The sequence below is a fragment of the Balearica regulorum genome, chromosome 6 (genome assembly GCF_011004875.1).
Source record: "Balearica regulorum gibbericeps isolate bBalReg1 chromosome 6, bBalReg1.pri, whole genome shotgun sequence".
NCBI classification, from domain to species: Eukaryota; Metazoa; Chordata; class Aves; order Gruiformes; family Gruidae; genus Balearica; species Balearica regulorum.
In genome coordinates this window covers 25318037-25335534 of record NC_046189.1, presented here as the reverse complement: position 1 = coordinate 25335534, position 17498 = coordinate 25318037, and the positions used below count along the sequence as shown (strand labels likewise).

Here is a 17498-nt window from a genome sequence, read left to right as displayed (position 1 = left end):
CTGTGCCCATGTTTAATGCCAACTGCCCCTTCCCTCTGGAGCCCCTGCCAGCCCTGACCAGGGACCAAAACAGGACCTAAAGCCTTCCTTTGCCATCTTCCTCTCATGGGACTCTCTGGGGCTGCCTCAGTTTCCCCTTGCTCTCCCCCCCAGCCCCAGGGCACAGCAGCATATTGGAGGAGCCCGGGATGCAGCCGGGCTCCAGCCCAGGCTGCTGTGCCCTGCTGTGGGGTGGGCACCATGCCCGGCTGTGCCAGTGCAGGGGCTGCCTCTCCAGAACTGCTTGGCTGGTGTCACCCCGGGGTGCTGGTCTCAGCTGGTGCAGGGACAGGTCCCCAGGATTGGGCAGTGCAGGGGGGATGGGGCTGGACCTGGCCCTCGGGATGCCCACAGCCAGCAGGGCCGGCGGGTGGACCGGCTGTGCAGCTGCCAGTCCCCAAGTACAGCCACGCGCCCTGGGGCTGTGCCCGTTCCTTGGCCCCAGGGGTGGCACCGGGACCAGCCCACGGGCAGCTCCCGGAGACCCACCTGGGCAGGGGGCTGGAATGGTGGCCACACATGCCGTGGGATGCACGCCATCCAGGGGCGCTGCGGACCAGGAGGGCTGCTCCTCGGCGAGCAGAGCGGTGGGTACAGCTGTCCAGTCAGTCACCTCCACCCCTGCCCTCTTGCCTGCTGCCGGGGGGTTATTTTTGCTGAGGAATGTGCCGTCCCCTTGGATTCTGGCGGGCTGCAGGGCTTGTGTTACAGGCGAGAGGCTGAGACCCGGGCCTGCAGGCGAGTAAATATAGCACTGCTGCTCAGGGCTGCATGATGGAGCGACAACCTCTTCCTCCTCCCGGGGCTGCCCAGCGCTCCCTGTGCGCCTCCTGCCTCCCCACACCGGGTTGCTGGCTTGTGCCCTGGCACGGTGGCACTGGGAAGGGGCTAGCTGCTTCTACCCTGCTGCCTGCTCGCAGCCCCTCAGCCCCAAGCAGGGGGGATGTCAGGAGTGGGGCTGGCAGGGCAGGGACAAAATGCCTCCTGCCATCCCACTCTGTGCCCAGGCGCTCAGAGCCAAGGTTGTGTTGCTGTCCTGTGGCCCCGTGTCCTCTGCCTGCAGCGGGCACCGTGTGCTTGGGCATCCTTCTAGCAGCAGCAAGGGGAGGTGATGCTGGGGAGGGCACCTGGGGTGTCCCTAGCTCTTGGGAGAGGTGTCACAGCAGAAAACTGCTCTTCCATAGGGCTAGAAAGCTGCTGCAGTGCTGCCCTGCCCCATGATGAGGGCCATCCCGCTGCATTTATTTCCCCCTGGGGACAGGGCTGGGGACGGTCCCCACCTCTCCAGTCTCCCAGCACATCCACATCTCCCGCAGACTGTCCCCAGCAGCTCTGGGAGGCACAAACACATGAAAGATTCATGCCCAGACCTCCTACCCGAGACGGCTGCATGCACCCGCCACCATCAATTATTCAAGCACCGAGACAAGGGGGCTGATGGCCAGGGCTGGGCGGCTGGTGCCCGGCCGGTGCTGAGGTGCAGGAGTAGGGTCTGTGCAGAGCTGCTGGGGAGGCCCAGCGAGGCGTGGGGAGCCGCAGCTCTGAGCCGCATAATTAATGCTGCATTTTGAGTAAGCGTTTGCTATCTGCTTTGCTCGGGGCTGGTGTGTGTCCAGCAGGAGAAGCTGGAGCTGGGTGGCAATGGGGCCACCTGCTCCAGATCTGCCCCTTGGCCATGCCATGACCGCACTGGCCCCTGGCCCCTGCCCCATGTCCCTGTCCTGCAGAGGAGCAGGGCAGTGCCAGGGCTACACCTTCCGCAGGTACTCCAGCTTTGCCCTTGCAGGGGGATCTGCAGGTGCTGCTGCCTCTGGAAAGGACTTTGGGACCCCACAGCAGGCACAGCCCCTCAGAGGTGACCCAGCAGCTCTCAGGGGTGCAGCATCCCTGGGCAGCCCAGAGCCGCTCATGGGGCTTTTGCTGAGGGATGGCGGAGGGGCAGAGACGCAGTCGCAGGGAAGGGCTGCGTGCCTGGCCAGCCGGGAGCCGTGGCAAATGGGACAGCGGACGTGGCAGTCGGAGGATACTCGAATGACTGTGTTTTGGCTGGGCACATGTGGTGCCTCCCTGGGGCTGTCCCTGCAGTGCTGTGGTGGCAGCACCCTTGCCTTGACACTGCCGTGTGCCAAGCCCAAGCCTTGGTGCTCCTTGCTGGCATCCCTGACCAGGGTTTTACCCCACCTTGAGTGTGAAAAAAAGCACAGGCTGGTGCAGGTCTGTGACAGGACCACAGGCATGCACAGCCTGGGTGAGAGCACCTTGCAGAGAGACCTTGGCTACAGGGACCCTGCTGGACATGAGCCCCACAGGCCACCCCTTTACCCAGCCCTGGCTCAGGGGTACCCATCTCTGCCCCCACCCAGGGCTGGGGGGCCCAGCAGAGTCCTCTGGCTCCAACAGGAGATTCCCTTAGTGCCAGCTCTGGCATTCGTGGGACTCGCCTGACGTGCGGGGTCTCCACGGAAACCCCGCAGCATCATTCGAATTGTGGGACTGTCAGAAATGTTGTATAAACAGCTCCTTTTGTACTGGGTAATTTGCAAGTTATTATGGAGCCATGAAAAGCCTCACGTTGGGAGTCATAGGCTGGGAGGGGAAGCAGAGAAAAGCTGCCAGAGCTGCCAGGCGTCGTGGGGAGCGTGATGCCTGTGTGCAGCCCTGCGTGGGGCAGCCGGCTCCCCAGGGGACAGGTGAGCAGCACGGGGACAAGTGCTGGGTGGGGAGGCCTCCAGCAGCATCTCCATGGATGCTCTGCAGTGGGAGGGGGCAGTGCGGACAGCCGGTGGGGCTGGGACCTCAGCAGCCTCTTGAAGAGCCTGAAAAGGGGGCTGGTGGGTGCTGCGGGGCTCAACGGCTTGGTGAGCTGATGATGCAGGGCACCGAGAGCTGTGGGGGACACAGCAGGCAGGAAAGGCCCCGCTGAGGCTGTGGGGCTGGGACTGCCCCTCTGGCTTATTTGCAGTGTCACCCAGAGAAGAGGCCAGCAGAGCTGGGGAGGCTCAGCTGGGGAAGGCATGCCGGGGTTGTGCCAGCACCCCAGGAACACTAAGAGGTCTTAATGGCCCTGGCCAGCCTTGCCAGGGACCCCCACACACAGCTTCTGCCCACACCCCGGGATCTACATTGCAGCTCAGTCCTGGGCACTCAGTCGTGCCCTGAGCTGTGCCATGGGTCCTCACCCCAGCAGGAGGGGAGGTCTCATGTGGACAGGGCCAACAGCCTACCTCACTGTGTCAAGCTTGCATCCCCACCAGCCATAAAGCAGTGATGCAAGCCCTGGGGTGAGCAGTCCAGCCCTGCCATCCTGCGTGGGTCCTGAAGCACCCGGGGGGGCAGGGTGCAAGGTCTGCCTTAAGAGCGCTGGGTGCCTGGGGATGGAGGCCGTGTGGTTTGCAAGGGGGGACTCGTACTGTGGTGTGGGCAGTGCCGGGCCAGGGGGGTTGCTGTGAAGGACCGTGGCCATATTAGCTCTCGTTCATGTGCTAGCAGGTCAGCAGTGCTGGGACCCACGCACATGTCTTGTTAAGGGGACCTTTCTGTATCGCCAGTGGCTGGAGGATGTGGAGGACTGAGCAGAGGCTGGCAGAGTGATGGTGAGCCTGGATCTTGGCTGGGCAGTGCTGTGGCACACTGTGGTTGTGCTGCTGTGCGCAGGGTTGTGGCAGCTGTGGCAGAGGAGCTGCCCTGTTTGGGGGCACTTTGGGGGCAGCACGGGGAGAGCTGTCGCGTGTAGCGCTGGCACAGTGTCTTGTGTTATTCTCGTGTGTTGTGTTATTCTTGTCCCCGTCGGGGGGTGTGTGGGAGCTGTGGTGGTGCGCTGTGCCCCATGGTGCTGAGCACAGAAAAGAAGAGCAGCCCCTGCCCCGGGTGGTGGGGCAGGATGGACCGATGGCAGGGGACAGTGGTACAGCCGCATGGCTCGGCAGGGGGCTCGGACCCCTGGGTGCCGTGGAGCCAAAGCCAGCGGGGGGTAGGACGTGTGGCCCCGCGGCTACGCTCGCCCCCCCCTCCCCCGCCACCTGTGCCCTGCCTGTCCCCCGCCACTGTCACTGTGTGCCAGGGCTGGCGGGGAGGCGGAGGCGGAGGCAGGCGGGGGAAGGATGGAGGGAGGAGCACTCCAGTGATGCTTCATGCTCACAGCTCCAGCCCTCCCGAGAGCCCAACCTGGCGAGCCCCTTTCTCTCCCTCCGCCGTCCCCGGCTGCCGGCGGTGGAGGATGCTCGGAGCATCGCTTGCCCTCCCGGCGTGCTGACAGCGGGGACCCCGCCGGGAGCGGGCTGGCATCCTGCCGGGCCTGAGCCGGTGTTACCGGGCCAGCCGGGCTCTGCAGAAGCATGAAGAAGATCTGGGTGAAGAAGCGTTTCCAGGTAAGGGCTCCGGGCTGCCGCGCCGGCGGGTGCCGGGAGGAGGGAGCAGTACAGGGGAGCGGGAGCGTATCGGGATGGGGATGGGGGTGTCCCTCCGGCCCTGCCGCTGCCACCCGAGGCACCCCAGGGCTTCGCCCATCACCGGCTCTAATCCTGGTTGCAGAGCTGCCAGCTGCCCGCCTGTCCTCGCCAGCCCGGGCAGGAGGAGCAGAGGGCAGGTGCTCAGCACCGCCTGTGCCGGCAGTGGGGCTGGGACCCCCGCTGAGGGTTCCCCCCCCCCCCCCCTTTCCCCTCTCTGCCCTCCGGAGCCGGGGCAGCAAATGGAGGCTGGTTCATGGCTCCCCCCAGCCCTGCTGCCGGTGGTCACGGAGCTGGAGACGAGGCTTTGCATGCGTCATCCCCTCCGCGTCAGGAGCATGCCTGGCACAGGCAAGGCTCCTCCGCGGGCCCCGCCGCACGCTCTGCTGCCGAGCAAGGAACAAGGACGTCACTTGGCCTCGGTGGGGGGTGGAAGATGGAGGGCATTCTTCCAGGAAGCCCCCTCGCCCCCGGCTCCCCCGGGGCACACAAGCCCACCCCGCTGCTCCACCCAACGCAGGCGTGTGGCCTCCCCGCTGTCACCCTGCCTGGTGGCCCAGCAGCAGCTGGGGAGGGGCTGTCACCCACAGCCCCTTCCCAGGGGTGCGGGATGTGCCGTGGGACACAGGTACCCAGGGATGGTGGGAACCAGGTGGATTGGTCCCTCTGGCATAGGGTGGCTGGCACTGCCCGGCTGCCCCAGCTGTCCTTGGGGGCAACAAGCCCAGGGGCTTGCCTGTATGGCGGGGCAGGGTCCTGCTCTACTAGCTGAGCATGGGGGGTATCGGGACACCCACAGTGGCTGTCCCTCCGCACCAGGCAAGCCACCCACTGCCTCCCCACCTCACCCCATCCCTGCTCCCCATCTGCCTGTCTTGCACCAGTGGCACCAGTGCTGTGTCGTGCTGGGCTCCACATGCCAGGCGGTGTCAGGCTGCACGGGCTGTACTCCATGGCTCCAGCAGCCCCTTCTCCCCGCTGACTCCCCTTGGCCCATGGCTAGGGATGCCCCATGCCAGAGCCAAGGCAGGACCCCATTTGCCTGGATGGGGGAAGGAGGCAACGCCAGGTCTCACCCAGCTGCCCTGTGGAGCAGGGCTGAAGCCAGGTGCTGATCCCAGCCAGTCCTTTTCCCCAGCCTGGGCTGGGTGGGCACAGAGCAGGCTCCTGGGGCTCCCCCTCCCCTTTTCCCAGGGTGCAAATGAAATCCCAGGCAGGGAGCACACCCCTCAATCTCTGGCTGGTCCCTTTGCCCAGGTCCCAGCCCCACAGCGAGCTCTGAGCTGCTCTTGCCCCCTTTCCAGCTCCTTGCTCAGAGGTGACCCTGCATCACCCAGCACTCGCTCTCTGCCGAGCTGCGGGTGGGTCCTGTGCCCGAGGAGGGTCCAGGCTGCAGGGGTGGACCTGTTGCGGGGCAGAGGGGAGGGGGCTCAGCCACCCCGTAGCTCTGGGCGATGGAGCCCAGCCCGGGCCCTCTGGGGATGGGGAGCTGATGGCGCCAGTCCCTGGGGAAGCCACAAGAGCACCCGATAATGGCATTCAATTGCATTTTCATTTTTTAATGGGGGAATTATCCGCCGATGGTGCAGTTAATCACTCATCTATCTTTCCCTGGCCTGGAAGACGGGCTGCCAGCCAGAACCAGCACAGTCAGACGAGGAGGGGAGGTGAAGCCTGGCTCAGCCTGAATACAAATGTGTCTCGTGCAGCCGCTGCCCTCTGGCCAGCACCACATGCAGGCAGGGGGCTGGTGGGAGCCCCCAAGTCCTGCCCATGAGCAGAGGCTGCTGCTGCAGTGGCAGCAGCTTTGGGGTGTGCAAAATTAGCCTGCTGCCCTTCCAAGGGCAACTAGCTGCTGGCCATGCTTGGCTAGCTGCCCCGGGGGTTGTCTGTCCCTGGGGGCCGTCTGTCCCTGACCCTGCTTGGGAGCTGTGGGGAGGCAGGAGGGGCTGGCAGAGCAAAGGGCTTCAAGAAAGCTGGGTGTCCAGCCCTGGGTTCCGTGCTGGAGAGACAGGTCACGGGGCGTCAGTGTCCTGGGGAGACCCCGTCACCCAGACTGGCTGGGAAGGATGCTCAGTCCTGGCAGCCCAACCCTGCCTGTCTGCACGCCACATCCCCACTCCAGCCTACCTTGGAGATCACCCCATCCCTCTGCTTCCCTGGGAGACAGTGTTGGTGCACGTTGGGCCTGGCAGCTGGGTCACCCTCGGCTAGTCCCTCCCTTGGCAAACGGGTGCCTGGCCCTGGGCTGTGGCGCAGAGGGCGGCCGAGCTGGCAGGGAGCTCCTGGCACCTCCACCCCGTGCTCGGATCCCGCCTGCCAGCCCAGACGGTGCGGGCGAGCGTGGCTCCCACGCCTCCAGCCCCACGCAGACGGACCGGTCCCATGTCACTTGTGCCAGGCAGCCTCTCTCACAGCTGGCACGGCCTCTGCTGGGGATGGAGGGTGCTGTCCCACCGCGCTGGGCCAGTGCCCGTGGTGGCGTCTGGGCCAGCGCCTGAAAGACACTTTGCTGGACCAGTCCCCACACTGGCGGTGCCTTCAAAGGGTCTGCGGAGCATTTGGGCACCCACCCAGGCAAAGACCTTGCTGCAGGTGGTGCTGGCTGCAGGCAGTGGTGCTGGGGCAGCTGTGCTGCCCAGGTCTGGTGCTGCCCAGGTCCAGGCCACGGCGCAGGGCTGGGGTGCACAGTGTCACCCCACCACGCACAGGCAGCAGTGCAGGGCTGGGTGTGCTTGTCACCCCCTGGACACGAGCAGTGGTGCAGAGCTGGGGTGCACAGTGCCATCAACAAGGGATATGTGTGTGTGTTTGTGTGTGTGTGCGTGTGTGTGTGCATGGCTGGGCATGCTTTACACATGTCCACCTACACCCATCCATGGCTGTGAGTGCGGGGGTGTGTGCCTGGGGGTGCGTGCCTGTGGGTACCCTGTGGGCGTGCAGCCGGGGCTGTGTGCGTGAGTGTGCGAGCAGTGCCTGGTGTGCCCTGCCAGTGGGAGGGTGAGTGGCACCACGTTTGCTGTGCCAGCGTGTGTGTGTGTGAGCGATTGTGGGTGTGAGTGGTGCCGCATGTGCTATGATGAGGTGTGCGCATGCGGGTGTGCCGTGCCAGCAGTATGCGTGCATGCGTGAGCAGGTACGTGGCACTGTGCCATGGGTAACGCTCTCTTCTCTTTTCCTTTGCAGAAGACCGGCCACTCGCGGCGCTTCGGGCGCTTCACGCATGGTGCGTTGAGTTACCAGGACCCGGCTCCCCCCACCACCCTGAGTGTGCCTGGATGGGGTCCAGCCCCACCTCCATGCTGCAGGGGGGCAGCAAGCGGAGGCTGGGCAGGGATGGGCTGCAGCTCGCCAGTCCCAAAACAGGGTCCTGGTCAGCCGGGGCTTCCTGGTGCCCTCCACAAGGCCAGGCTGCTCCTGGCTCCACAGCTCCGGTTCCTTGGGGGCTGCCAGGCTGTTGTGGCTGGGCTGGGGAGCCTGGTCCAGTGGCAGCACACGGGGCAGCTGGCGATGTGCCGGGCTGCAGAGGGATGGCTTGGAGTGGGGGAGCAGCGTGGCCCCCCTACTGTGCTGTGGCAGTGCAGTGGAGGGAAGCGGTGGTGGGGCAAGGGAGATGTCCCTTGCCACCGGGGGTCTGTTGCGGCAGCTGGTGAGGTCTCGGGCAGTGGTGGGGAGGAAAGGCTGGCCCTCCCTGGCTGCAAGGTGTCGGCTTTCCTGGGACAGGACGTTAGAGTGGCGCTGATCTGGCTTGGCTGCATCTTACCCATGGGGAGGCTGTCGCTGATGCTCCACCCCGAGCATCCCTGCTTTATCAACCCAGGGCCGTACTGTGGAGCATTGGCCGTATTGTGCAGCACTTGCCACTGGTGGGGCAGGGGATGCAGATGTATGTGCCAGAGGGAGGGTGCTTGCACATGGACACACATGTCCGTGTGCCCCAGCACCCCTGGGAGTGCCCAGCTAGGGCACGGGCTGGGGGTCTGGCCTGAAGGTGTGGTGGCCTGCAGGGCACAGGGATGTGCAGGTGCTGCGGTGGCGAGGCCAGCCCACAGGGCAGCTCCAGCAGCTCCGGACACAGGAGGTGGCTGTCCTGCCATGCAGGACGTGGCCGTGGCATGGGGATGGGATGGTGCCGTGCACTGCGCAAGCAGGGTCTGTGTGCAAGCAGGGTCTGTGTGTGAGGAGGGTCTGTGTGCAGTGCCGGAGCGGCGTGCAGTGAACGTGGGTGGAGAGTGGAGACATGGAGGGGAAGTCTGGGGGAGCCAGACCTGTTTCCATGCCCCATGGGCATCTGGCCTCTGCCATAGGGCCAGGCAGGGCACAGGGTGCTCCTTGTGGGATCCTGAGACGGGCAAATGCCCAGTCCTGGCACCATCCCCGGACCTTTGACCTGGGATGGCCCATCCAGGCACTGCCCCGGCAGGTCACTGCCCCACGGCAGCATGGGGAGATGCTGGGGACAAGGTCCCTCCCCGCTGCCCCCCGCGTCTCCGCAGGCTGGGCCGATAACCGGGTGTTGATGTCTCTCTCTCTCTTGCTGCCCCTATGGAAGCGAAGTTTTCCGCTCCTGCAGGAAACAAAGCTACGGTAGGAAGACCCCTGCCCGATGCCAGCCCTGCCCCATTACTGCCACTTGTGCCCCTGCCCTGCCTCCCTGTCCCCACGCTGCCTTCAGCAGCCCCATTCCCACCGCTGGCACGGTCTCCCTTCCTCCCATCATCTAACGCTGCTCCTGCTCGCTTTGCCTGCCCTCCCCTGCCCTGATGGACTTTCCCACCCCTGGTCCTGCCTTTCCCTGCTGGCAGCTTGTCCTTGAAGGTCACAGTCATGCCCCCTGCCCTGGAACTGCCCAGGCACTGCTTTCCTGCCCCTGGAGCCGGTGGGTCTGCAAGGGACAGCACCAGCCTGGCCTGCTGTCCCTGTGTCCCCTCACCCCATGTTCTCTCCCCACCCCCCCCCCCCAGACTCGGAGACGGGTGAGGATGAGCCCAGCGACCCCCAGGTGACGCAGCGCAGTGAGCTCCAGGATGAGACGGCCTTCAGCACCCCCACGGGTGAGCAGGGGGCACCCGACTGGCACCGAGCCTCGACACTGGCTGCCGGGCATGGCCCCCCCACAAGGGGTCTACTGGCCCAGCTTTGGGGGGGTCTCCATGGGGGTGGAGCTGTGGTCCACCCATGCAAAGGGGAGAGAGAGGGCTTGGGGCAGCCTGCTTGGGACACCCTGGGACACCCCGTGGCAGGTCAGCCCTCTCTGAGCAGGGTGCTGGGCTCATCCCCACGGGCACCTGGTGTCGGCTCACTCCTCTCCTTCCAGGTGGGTCCGACACCCTTGTGGACGCCTCCATGAACACGACGCCGACCTCAGTGCTGGCCCTGTCGCAAGCGGAGGAACGCTCCAGCTGGTCGGGCAGCCAGCAGACCGTGGTGGAGAAGGAGACGGATGCCAACCTCCCCGTGCGGGGACCCTACCTCCGCCCCGCTGCCTGGCAGCAGCCGCAGGGAACCCCAAGGCAAGCAAACGCGCCGGCCCCGCGCGGCGCCGAGGTCCGGCACCTGGGCGTGGAGCCGCTGGTGCGGGCATCACGGGCTAATCTGGTGGGCACGAGCTGGGGGTCGGAGGATAGCCTTTCGGTGGCCAGCGACCCGTACGGCAGCGCCTTCAGCCTGTACCGAGGACGGGCGCTCTCACTCCACGTGTAAGTAGTCAGGGGATGCACGCGGAGGGGACATCGCGCTGGGGCCATCTCCTTCCAACCCCTGCAGCCATCTCCTCCCCTCCGCCTGGGCTTTCTTTGCCTTCACCATGCCCGAATGAGGAACGGGGGCTCTGAGCGGTAGGCAGCCTGTTCCTGGTGAGGAGGTGGGAGCAACCTGGGCTAGGGGGGTACAGGCCCCTGGGTGAGGATGGGAGATGTGGGGGGTCCCTTTCTGCTGTGGCCAGGTTGGGGCTGGGGGTAAGCCCTGCGCTGCTGCACAAGCCGCAGCATCCCACCCGCAGGCTGTGCCGTGGGTGTCCCCCCGTCCTGCCCAGCCGCAGAGGCTCTGCGCAGTCTGGGGTGCAGGGACCTGGGGTGCTCGGCAGCCTGGGACACTCACCAGCAAGGCTGTGTCACCTGCAGTCCCCACCCCACAGGTGTGGCAGCAGGGGCCAGGGACATGCTGCCTCCGCAGGACCTGCTGACGTGCTCAGAGCCCCCCTCCCTCCCTGCCGCCTTTGGTCCCCATCCCTGCAGGCCTGCTACATCCTACCCCTTTTTTTGTTCAAGGCTGCTTCTTCTACCAGAACCTCATCTCCACCTTATGATTTCTGCACCACAATCGCCAAGCCCACTCAGGGGCAGTGGGGTGGGGGGATGTGCCCGCAGCAGCATGTGTGTGGGTGGGGGGCTTGTAGCCTTGGGGATCCCCTCTGCCTCGCAGAAGAGCTGTCCTGTGCCGCACTGCCCCAGCAAGCCGGGGCACCCCAGCCAGGGCACCCCCTGGCCCTCTCTGCACGGTGGCCCTGGGGAAGGGGACTTGCTGGGTATCCCAACATCACCCCATGGGTACCCCTGGGCAAGGGGACACTGCTGTGTCACAGCAGCCCAGGACTGCAATCCAACCCAGCCAGCTCCCAGTGGTCTCGGTGGCCGGATTCACTTGCTGGGGCCCCTCAAGGCTCCCCGGTCCGGGGGCTGCCCTGGCCACCTGCTCCCCTTGCCGTGCCCCATTGGGCACTGTGGTGCGGGCTGGGAGCGGGGATGCAGCCAGGCGGTGAGGGTGGGCTCTGAACCGTACTCCTCTGTCTCTCCCCTTGCAGCAGCATCCCCCAAGGGGGCTACCGGAGAGATGATCCCCACAGCGGCCCTGTCTCTCCAAAGCCTGGTGCTGAGCCTCCGAGGTCCCCCGCTGCCCTGCCGCTGACTGCCAAACCACCCATCCTCCGCTCGCCGTCTCCCCGTGCCGGCCCGTGCCTGCCGCCGCCCACCGGCACTGCATCCCAGCCTGCCACCCGTGGCCCTGGCGTCCCCTCCTTCACGCCCGTCACCCCCCGCAAGAAGTCCACGGTGCCAGCCGAGTACCAGGACACCGTCCCTGAGGAGTATGAGGAGAAGATCAAGAAGCCCAAGTCCTCGGGGTACTCGCAGGGCAGCACACAAGAGTCCCGTCCCCAGACACCCATGAGCGACGCCTCCGGTCGTGTCTCTGTCCGGGCATCCCCCAAGCTGGTGCGTGCCGGCTCCAAGATCTTCGAGAGGCTGCAGTACTTTGAGGAGCGGCGGAGGAGCCTGGAGCAGGCAGATAGCCCCTTCCCCGCACACCTGCCCCTGCGCAAGACACGTTCCTTCGACCAGCCTGGCTCCGGCTCGCGCCGTGCCGGCACGCTGGGTGGCTCGCGGGAGGACATGAGGGAAGGTGGCCAATGGGAGCCAGGCAGCACGGCGGCGTGCCGGCGTTTGGCCTTCCGACAGAAAGCTGCATCTTTCGATGAGCGGGGCAAGTTCGCCGGCCGTGTCTATGCCATCGAGCACAAATTTGCGGAGGAGCTGACCCGTATCAAGCGGACGGTCTCTAAGCAGCAGCTGCGGCGCTCCCAGGAGCTGTGCAAAGCTGGGCTGCCCCCAGCACCCTCACCCCCTGCGGCCGGCGAGCCCTCCACCCCACGCGCCCCCCGCACCCCCTCCTCACAGGGCACCAGTGGGCGCAAGGCATTGCCACCAAAGACCTTCCCACCGGTGGAGAGCACACACGTCATCCAGCACCTGGCACTTTCCAGTGTGGCGCTGGTGGGACCTGATGCGGAGCCGGAGCCGGGGGGGCAGCGCGGGAGGAAAGCCCTGGTACGGGGCGGCGCAGCGGCCCGTCAGCCCACCGAGGCGGAGGATGCGGGTGCCAGGAAGGGTCTGCAGCAAGAAGGCACTGGGGAAGTGAAGAAGAAGGAGCAGTGGCCGTTAGCGCAAGCCACCCCCCAGGGACGGGCGGCCCTTTTGCAGGCGGGTCCCGCCGAAGGCAGCCTGTGCCCGGACGGGGGCCCTGCCAGTGGAGCCCGTGCCCCCGGGGTGGTGAGCGAAGCCCTGGCTGCCCGGCTGGCCGTGCCCCACGGGCTGTACCGGCGGCCAGAGGCGCCCGTGGAAGTGCGGTTCCTGCCCTGGGCAAAGCCGGGGATGGAGCAGGAGGCTCGCCTGGAGAGAAGCTGGGCAGGGCAGCACGGCACAGGCAGGGAGGTGGAGAGAAGGCAAATGAAAGTGTCAGAGAAGAAAGAGAGTGGCCGGATGGCTCAAGAAGGCAGGAGCACGCGGAGCAAGGGGAAGGGGCGCCGAGCCAGGCCCACCTCTCCGGAGCTAGGTAGGCACATGGCTTTCTGCCCTCCTGTGGGCACAGAGGTGGCCCAGACAGCCCCTGAGCAGGATGGGGGACCCCCAGCTAGCCCCTGGGAGGTGTGGGGAGCCCAGGCTGTGCCAGAGAGAACGGGTGGGGCAGGGGGACATGGCTTTGCAGTTTGGGATATTGGCACCAACCAGTGCCATAAGACAGACCAGCCTGGGTACCAGTTTGCTGGGTCTTGAGGGCATGACACTTGCTGACATCTCCATCCCTCCTGCCTGGCATGGGAAGGACGCAGGGTGCTGACCTCTGGCACTCAGCCCTGGGCTGCTCCAGCCTCCCGGGGCACAGGGCACCCATTGCAACTCGTCCTGGCTGGACTGTGCTCGGTGCTCCAGGCAGGGCGTGCAGCCCAAGCATCCCCAGGGGATGTTGTGGTGGCTTGGCTGGGGCAGAGGCGCCCTGCCTGTCCCAGCACACAGGGGTGAGACCAGACTGCACCCGGGCCAGGAGCTCCTTCCAGGCTCTGCTCTGGGTCCTGGCACAGCCCCAGGACCTTTGCCTGCATGCTGGGGCCATGGGAGGGGAGGGAATCGGGAGGCTGATGCTGATGTGGTGGGGACAGAGCAGTCAGCACCCTGTGGGGGGCTGGGGAGGGCATGGAGCGGAGACTGCAGTGGCTGTACAACCCTCCTCCTTCCACACCGCACTGTCGCCTCACATCCCTTATGCTGTATGGGGATGTACAGCAGGCTGTACACTCCCTGCCCCTTGGTCCCCTGCCTCATCCCACTGCAGGCACTGTGTCATGGTGGCCTCTGATGTGGCCCTTTCCTCCACTGCGTGGCCCAGGGACCTGCTAATGCCCCAGTGAGAGTGTGGGGCACATGGTGGCAGGGATGAGTGGGGGGTTGCAAGGCTCCTGCTCTGCCTGCACGCAGCCTGGTGCAGCACAGGACCCACTTGCTCCACCCCACTGACAGCCACAGTGCTCATTTCTCCCTGTCCAGAGTCCTCTGACGACTCCTACGTCTCAGCGGGTGAAGACCCCCTGGAAGCCCCCATCTTTGAGATCCCCATCCAGGACATGGCAGTGGCGGTGGGGGCAGAGGTGCTGCTCAAGTGCATTGTCACAGCCAACCCCCAGCCAGAAGGTGAGTGACTGTGGAGTTGGAGGGGCTGGGGGTGTGAGCGCGGCAGAGGGGCTCTCTGCATGTCCACGTCCCACCCACCGAACTGTCCCTTGGGGCCACCTGAGCTGTGCTGAGTGGGACATGCAGCCCTGAGCTGGGTATCTCAGGGAGGTGATGTGCCCACCCCGGCAGCACCCCTTTTGCGTGAAGTGCACTTGCCAGGGCAGGATGCAGAGGGCAGGGTGCAGGCAGCGTGTCTGCTGTTCCCGCCATGGCCTGGGCTGTTGGGGGAGCGGGAGAAGGGCCGCTGAGCACTGCGTGGGCAGGGACGGGTGATGCTCTGGGCTGCTGTTGGGACAGCTCAGGTGGTTTCCCGGGGGCAGAGCCCGGCTGCCCGGCTCAGGGCTGATGGGTTCCGGGCACGCTGTAACCAGGACGTGGGCAGGGGCAGCTGGGCAGCCAGAGCCGGTACCAGCTGACAGAGCCGGGCAGAAGCGAAGCGGCTTTGATTCCCTCCTCCAGCCTCCACTGGAGGGCAGGAGGGTGCCAGGAATCAGGGGCCGTGGGAACCCGGGGCTGCTCCCCACACCACCAAGGGGTCCCCAGGCCAGGCAGGGGAGCGCCTGGCCTCACCGGCACCCTGCACAGACCCCCGGGGGAGCCTGGGCTCTCCTGCCCGCGACTGACCCTCGCCTCTGCCGGCAGTGTCCTGGAGGAAGGACGGGGTGCCGCTGCGGAGCAGCACGACGCGGCCCATCAAGGCGGAGGGCGAGCGTCATACCCTGCTGGTCAGGAGCGCCCGGGTAGCCGACGCCGGCCTCTACACCGTCACCGCGGCCAACGAGGTGGGGGCGACCTGCTGCAGTGCCATCCTCAGCGTGCGGCCCGGTGAGTGCCGGCGGCCGGGCGGCGGGAGGGCGGCCGGCGGTGGGAGGGCCGGCGCCGCGGCAGGCTGGCTGCCAGCTCGGCCGCTGCTGTCACTGGGAAGAAACCGGCTTCCTTACCCTACAAGGCTCGGTCTGAACCAAAGCAGCTGACGTGCTCCCGGCAAGCACGGAGGGATCCTGCCGTGGGGGGGAGCGGGGTCAGGCTGTGAGCATCTCCTGGCGCCCAGCGAGCAGCCCAGTGTCCGGCCTCCCCCATACCTGCCCTGCGCCCCGCTAGCCATGGGGGTACCCCAGCCCGCCCTCCAACCTGCAAATTGTGGGGATACCCCTGCCTCCAACCTGCAAACCATGGGGATACCGCTGCCCCACAAGCTGTTAGCTGTGGATATACCCGGCCTGCCACCAAGCTGCCAGCCCAGGGCGTACCCAGCCTGCCCTCCACCCCGCTAGCTGGGGGGTACCCAGCCTGCTGCAGCCCCAAGGTGCTCCCCATCCCGAGAGTGTCCCTGGGGAGCGTGTAGAGGCTCAGAGCTGCCCAGGGGGCTGGAAGCGCCCGGAAAACCACCCGCTCCATGGCGCAGTGGGGCTGTACACCCAGGAGCAGCACCGGCCGGGCAGGGCCAGCCGGGGGCACAGCGGCGGGGGGGCGGGAAGGGGCCCGGCAGCCCCGGGCCCCGCGGCGGGCCCTCCCCCGCGCTGGTGGCCCAGCCCCGGGGGCCGGGCGGCGCTGGGGCGGGGAGGGCTGAGCGGCCCGGCGGCGCTGCGGGCTGGAGGCGCGCCCGGCACCGCCGCACCGGCCCCGGCCCCGGCAGCGGCGGCTCGGCGGCCCGGCCCGACGCGGCTCGGCTCGGGGCGGGGGCTGCCGGGGCCGCGCCCTCCCGGTGAGTGCGAGGACCGGCGGGGTCTGCGGGAGGGCCGGCGGGGGGGAGCCGAGGGTCGGGGCCCCCGAGCTCTTCGCCTTGGGGCTGTCCGCGGGCATCGCGGCGGGGGGGGGGGGGGGCACAGCCCTCGCCCTGCACAGGGCAGCCCGCCCGCCTGCCCCCGGTAAGGGGCGGGAGGGTGAGAGCGCTCCGGCAGCCGGGCTGGAGAGGGGCCAGCACCCCCGGCGCAGCGGTCGGGCTTTGCCAGCACCCCGCGCCGGTCGCTGGTCCCCACCCCGCGCCCCCCTCCCCCGGCCCCCGCACGCACCCCGCACCTCGCGGGTCCCCCATCCGATCCCGGCCCCGGGTGGGCTCCCCACGCAGGCTGCTCCGGCCCCACGGGGAGCGGGCGGGCGGGCGGGCTGCTGGGGGAGCGCAGCTGCCAATGTCACCTTCAGCCCTCGCCGGCTCGGGGCCGGGACAGCCATCCCGGGAATCCGGGCGGCTTAAGGATGAGAGCGCGGGCTGCTGCGTAAGAGCCACTTGAGCCCTGCTGTCGCCTTGCGGGATATCGCGTCCCCTTATCGTCCCGTGGAGTGCTTCTCACTCCCTCCCCCTGGGCGGCCCCGCACCCCTTCGCTGCTGGCTGCGGCCGAGCTGGGATGTGCCGTGGGATGAGTGTCCCCGGGCACCCCTGGGGTGCAGGGTGGTGGAAATGGGTGCCCTGACCCTCCTGCCCGGCTCTGGCTGCTCCCAGCTCCTTATGCGGCCTCTCCTGTGCTAGCCCCCGCCGTGGAGCGGCATGGGAACTTGGCACCCCCCCTCGGCCAGGCCAGCCCCATCACCTCGGATGAGGAGTACCTGAGCCCCCTGGAAGAGTTCCCCGAGTCCGGCACCCCCCAGCATCGACCGGCCATGAAGCTGCAGCCTAGAGCTGAGCATGGGGCTGCCCACGGCTCCCCGGAGAGCACCTTCAAGGCTGCACCCACTTTTGAGGTGAGCCGACAACCCCCCCCCGGGACCTGGCTGAGGAGGAGCAGTGCCCTGTGACCGCAGCCCTGTGGTCCCCAGTGCCAGGAGGTGCCCGGTCAGGCCTTCCTGCCCCCTGATCTGGGGTGCTCCTGGCACCTGGACAGCCTCCACTCCACCAGCTCCCTGGTTCACCAGGGCTGCTGTTGTGATGGGGAATACATAGCCCTGGGTGCAGTGGTGGGGATGCACAGCCCTGGGTGCAGGTGGGTGCTTGCTGCTCTCTGATCCCTACTTCCCCAGGTGTCCCTGTTGGACCAGTCGGTGCTGGAGGGGCAGGATGTCAGCATGAGCGTCCGCGTCCGCGGGGAGCCCAAGCCCATCATTTACTGGTGAGTCCCGGTGCATGAGGGGTCACGGCTGGGCAGGGAAGGAGGGAACAGACATGGTGACCTCCCCATTTGGGGACAGCCAGCTCAGAACTCTGGTCCCGAGCAGGGTTGGGGGTGGAGGAGGGTGGTCTTTTGGGGACAGCCAGGCTGGGCATGCAGGGCCAAGCGTGACTGTGCCGCTCTGCCCGTGTCCCGAGCAGGCTGAGGAACCGGCAGCCGGTGAAGTACGGCCGCCGGCACCATGCAGAGGAAGTGGAGGGGGCGCGGGGGCTCTTCACGCTGCACATCCTGGCGGCAGAGCGCACTGACACCGGCTTCTACACCTGCAAGGCCGTCAACGAGTATGGCACCAAGCAGTGCGAGGCCAAGCTGGAGGTCAGAGGTAAAGCTCCCTGAGCATTTTCCCCCCGGCCCCAAGGGGCCAGCTGGCTCCAGTGCCCTGCATGAGCTGTGTGAGGAAAGGGCC

The 17498-nt window shown here is 67.0% G+C and overlaps 1 protein-coding gene across 5 annotated transcripts in view; it reads left to right on the top strand.

The window, feature by feature from the left end:
- The window catches only part of SPEG (striated muscle enriched protein kinase), a 39720-nt gene that overhangs the window by 4211 nt on the left and 18011 nt on the right, over positions 1 to 17498 (top strand). Inside the window, exons 1-11 of one of the 5 annotated variants that reach the window (XM_075756876.1) lie at positions 1159 to 4406; positions 7671 to 7710; positions 9042 to 9071; positions 9449 to 9538; positions 9802 to 10183; positions 11287 to 12812; positions 13802 to 13945; positions 14630 to 14812; positions 16456 to 16667; positions 16944 to 17032; positions 17233 to 17414. In XM_075756876.1, the coding sequence (XP_075612991.1) occupies positions 4374 to 4406; positions 7671 to 7710; positions 9042 to 9071; positions 9449 to 9538; positions 9802 to 10183; positions 11287 to 12812; positions 13802 to 13945; positions 14630 to 14812; positions 16456 to 16667; positions 16944 to 17032; positions 17233 to 17414 (2911 nt within the window). In that variant the 5' untranslated portion in view covers positions 1159 to 4373. Of the gene's footprint in view, positions 1 to 1158; positions 4407 to 7670; positions 7711 to 9036; positions 9072 to 9448; positions 9539 to 9801; positions 10184 to 11286; positions 12813 to 13801; positions 13946 to 14629; positions 14813 to 16455; positions 16668 to 16943; positions 17033 to 17232; positions 17415 to 17498 lie in introns of those variants that run through there. The other 4 variants (XM_075756875.1, XM_075756877.1, XM_075756878.1 and 1 more) reach the window with 4 other exon arrangements.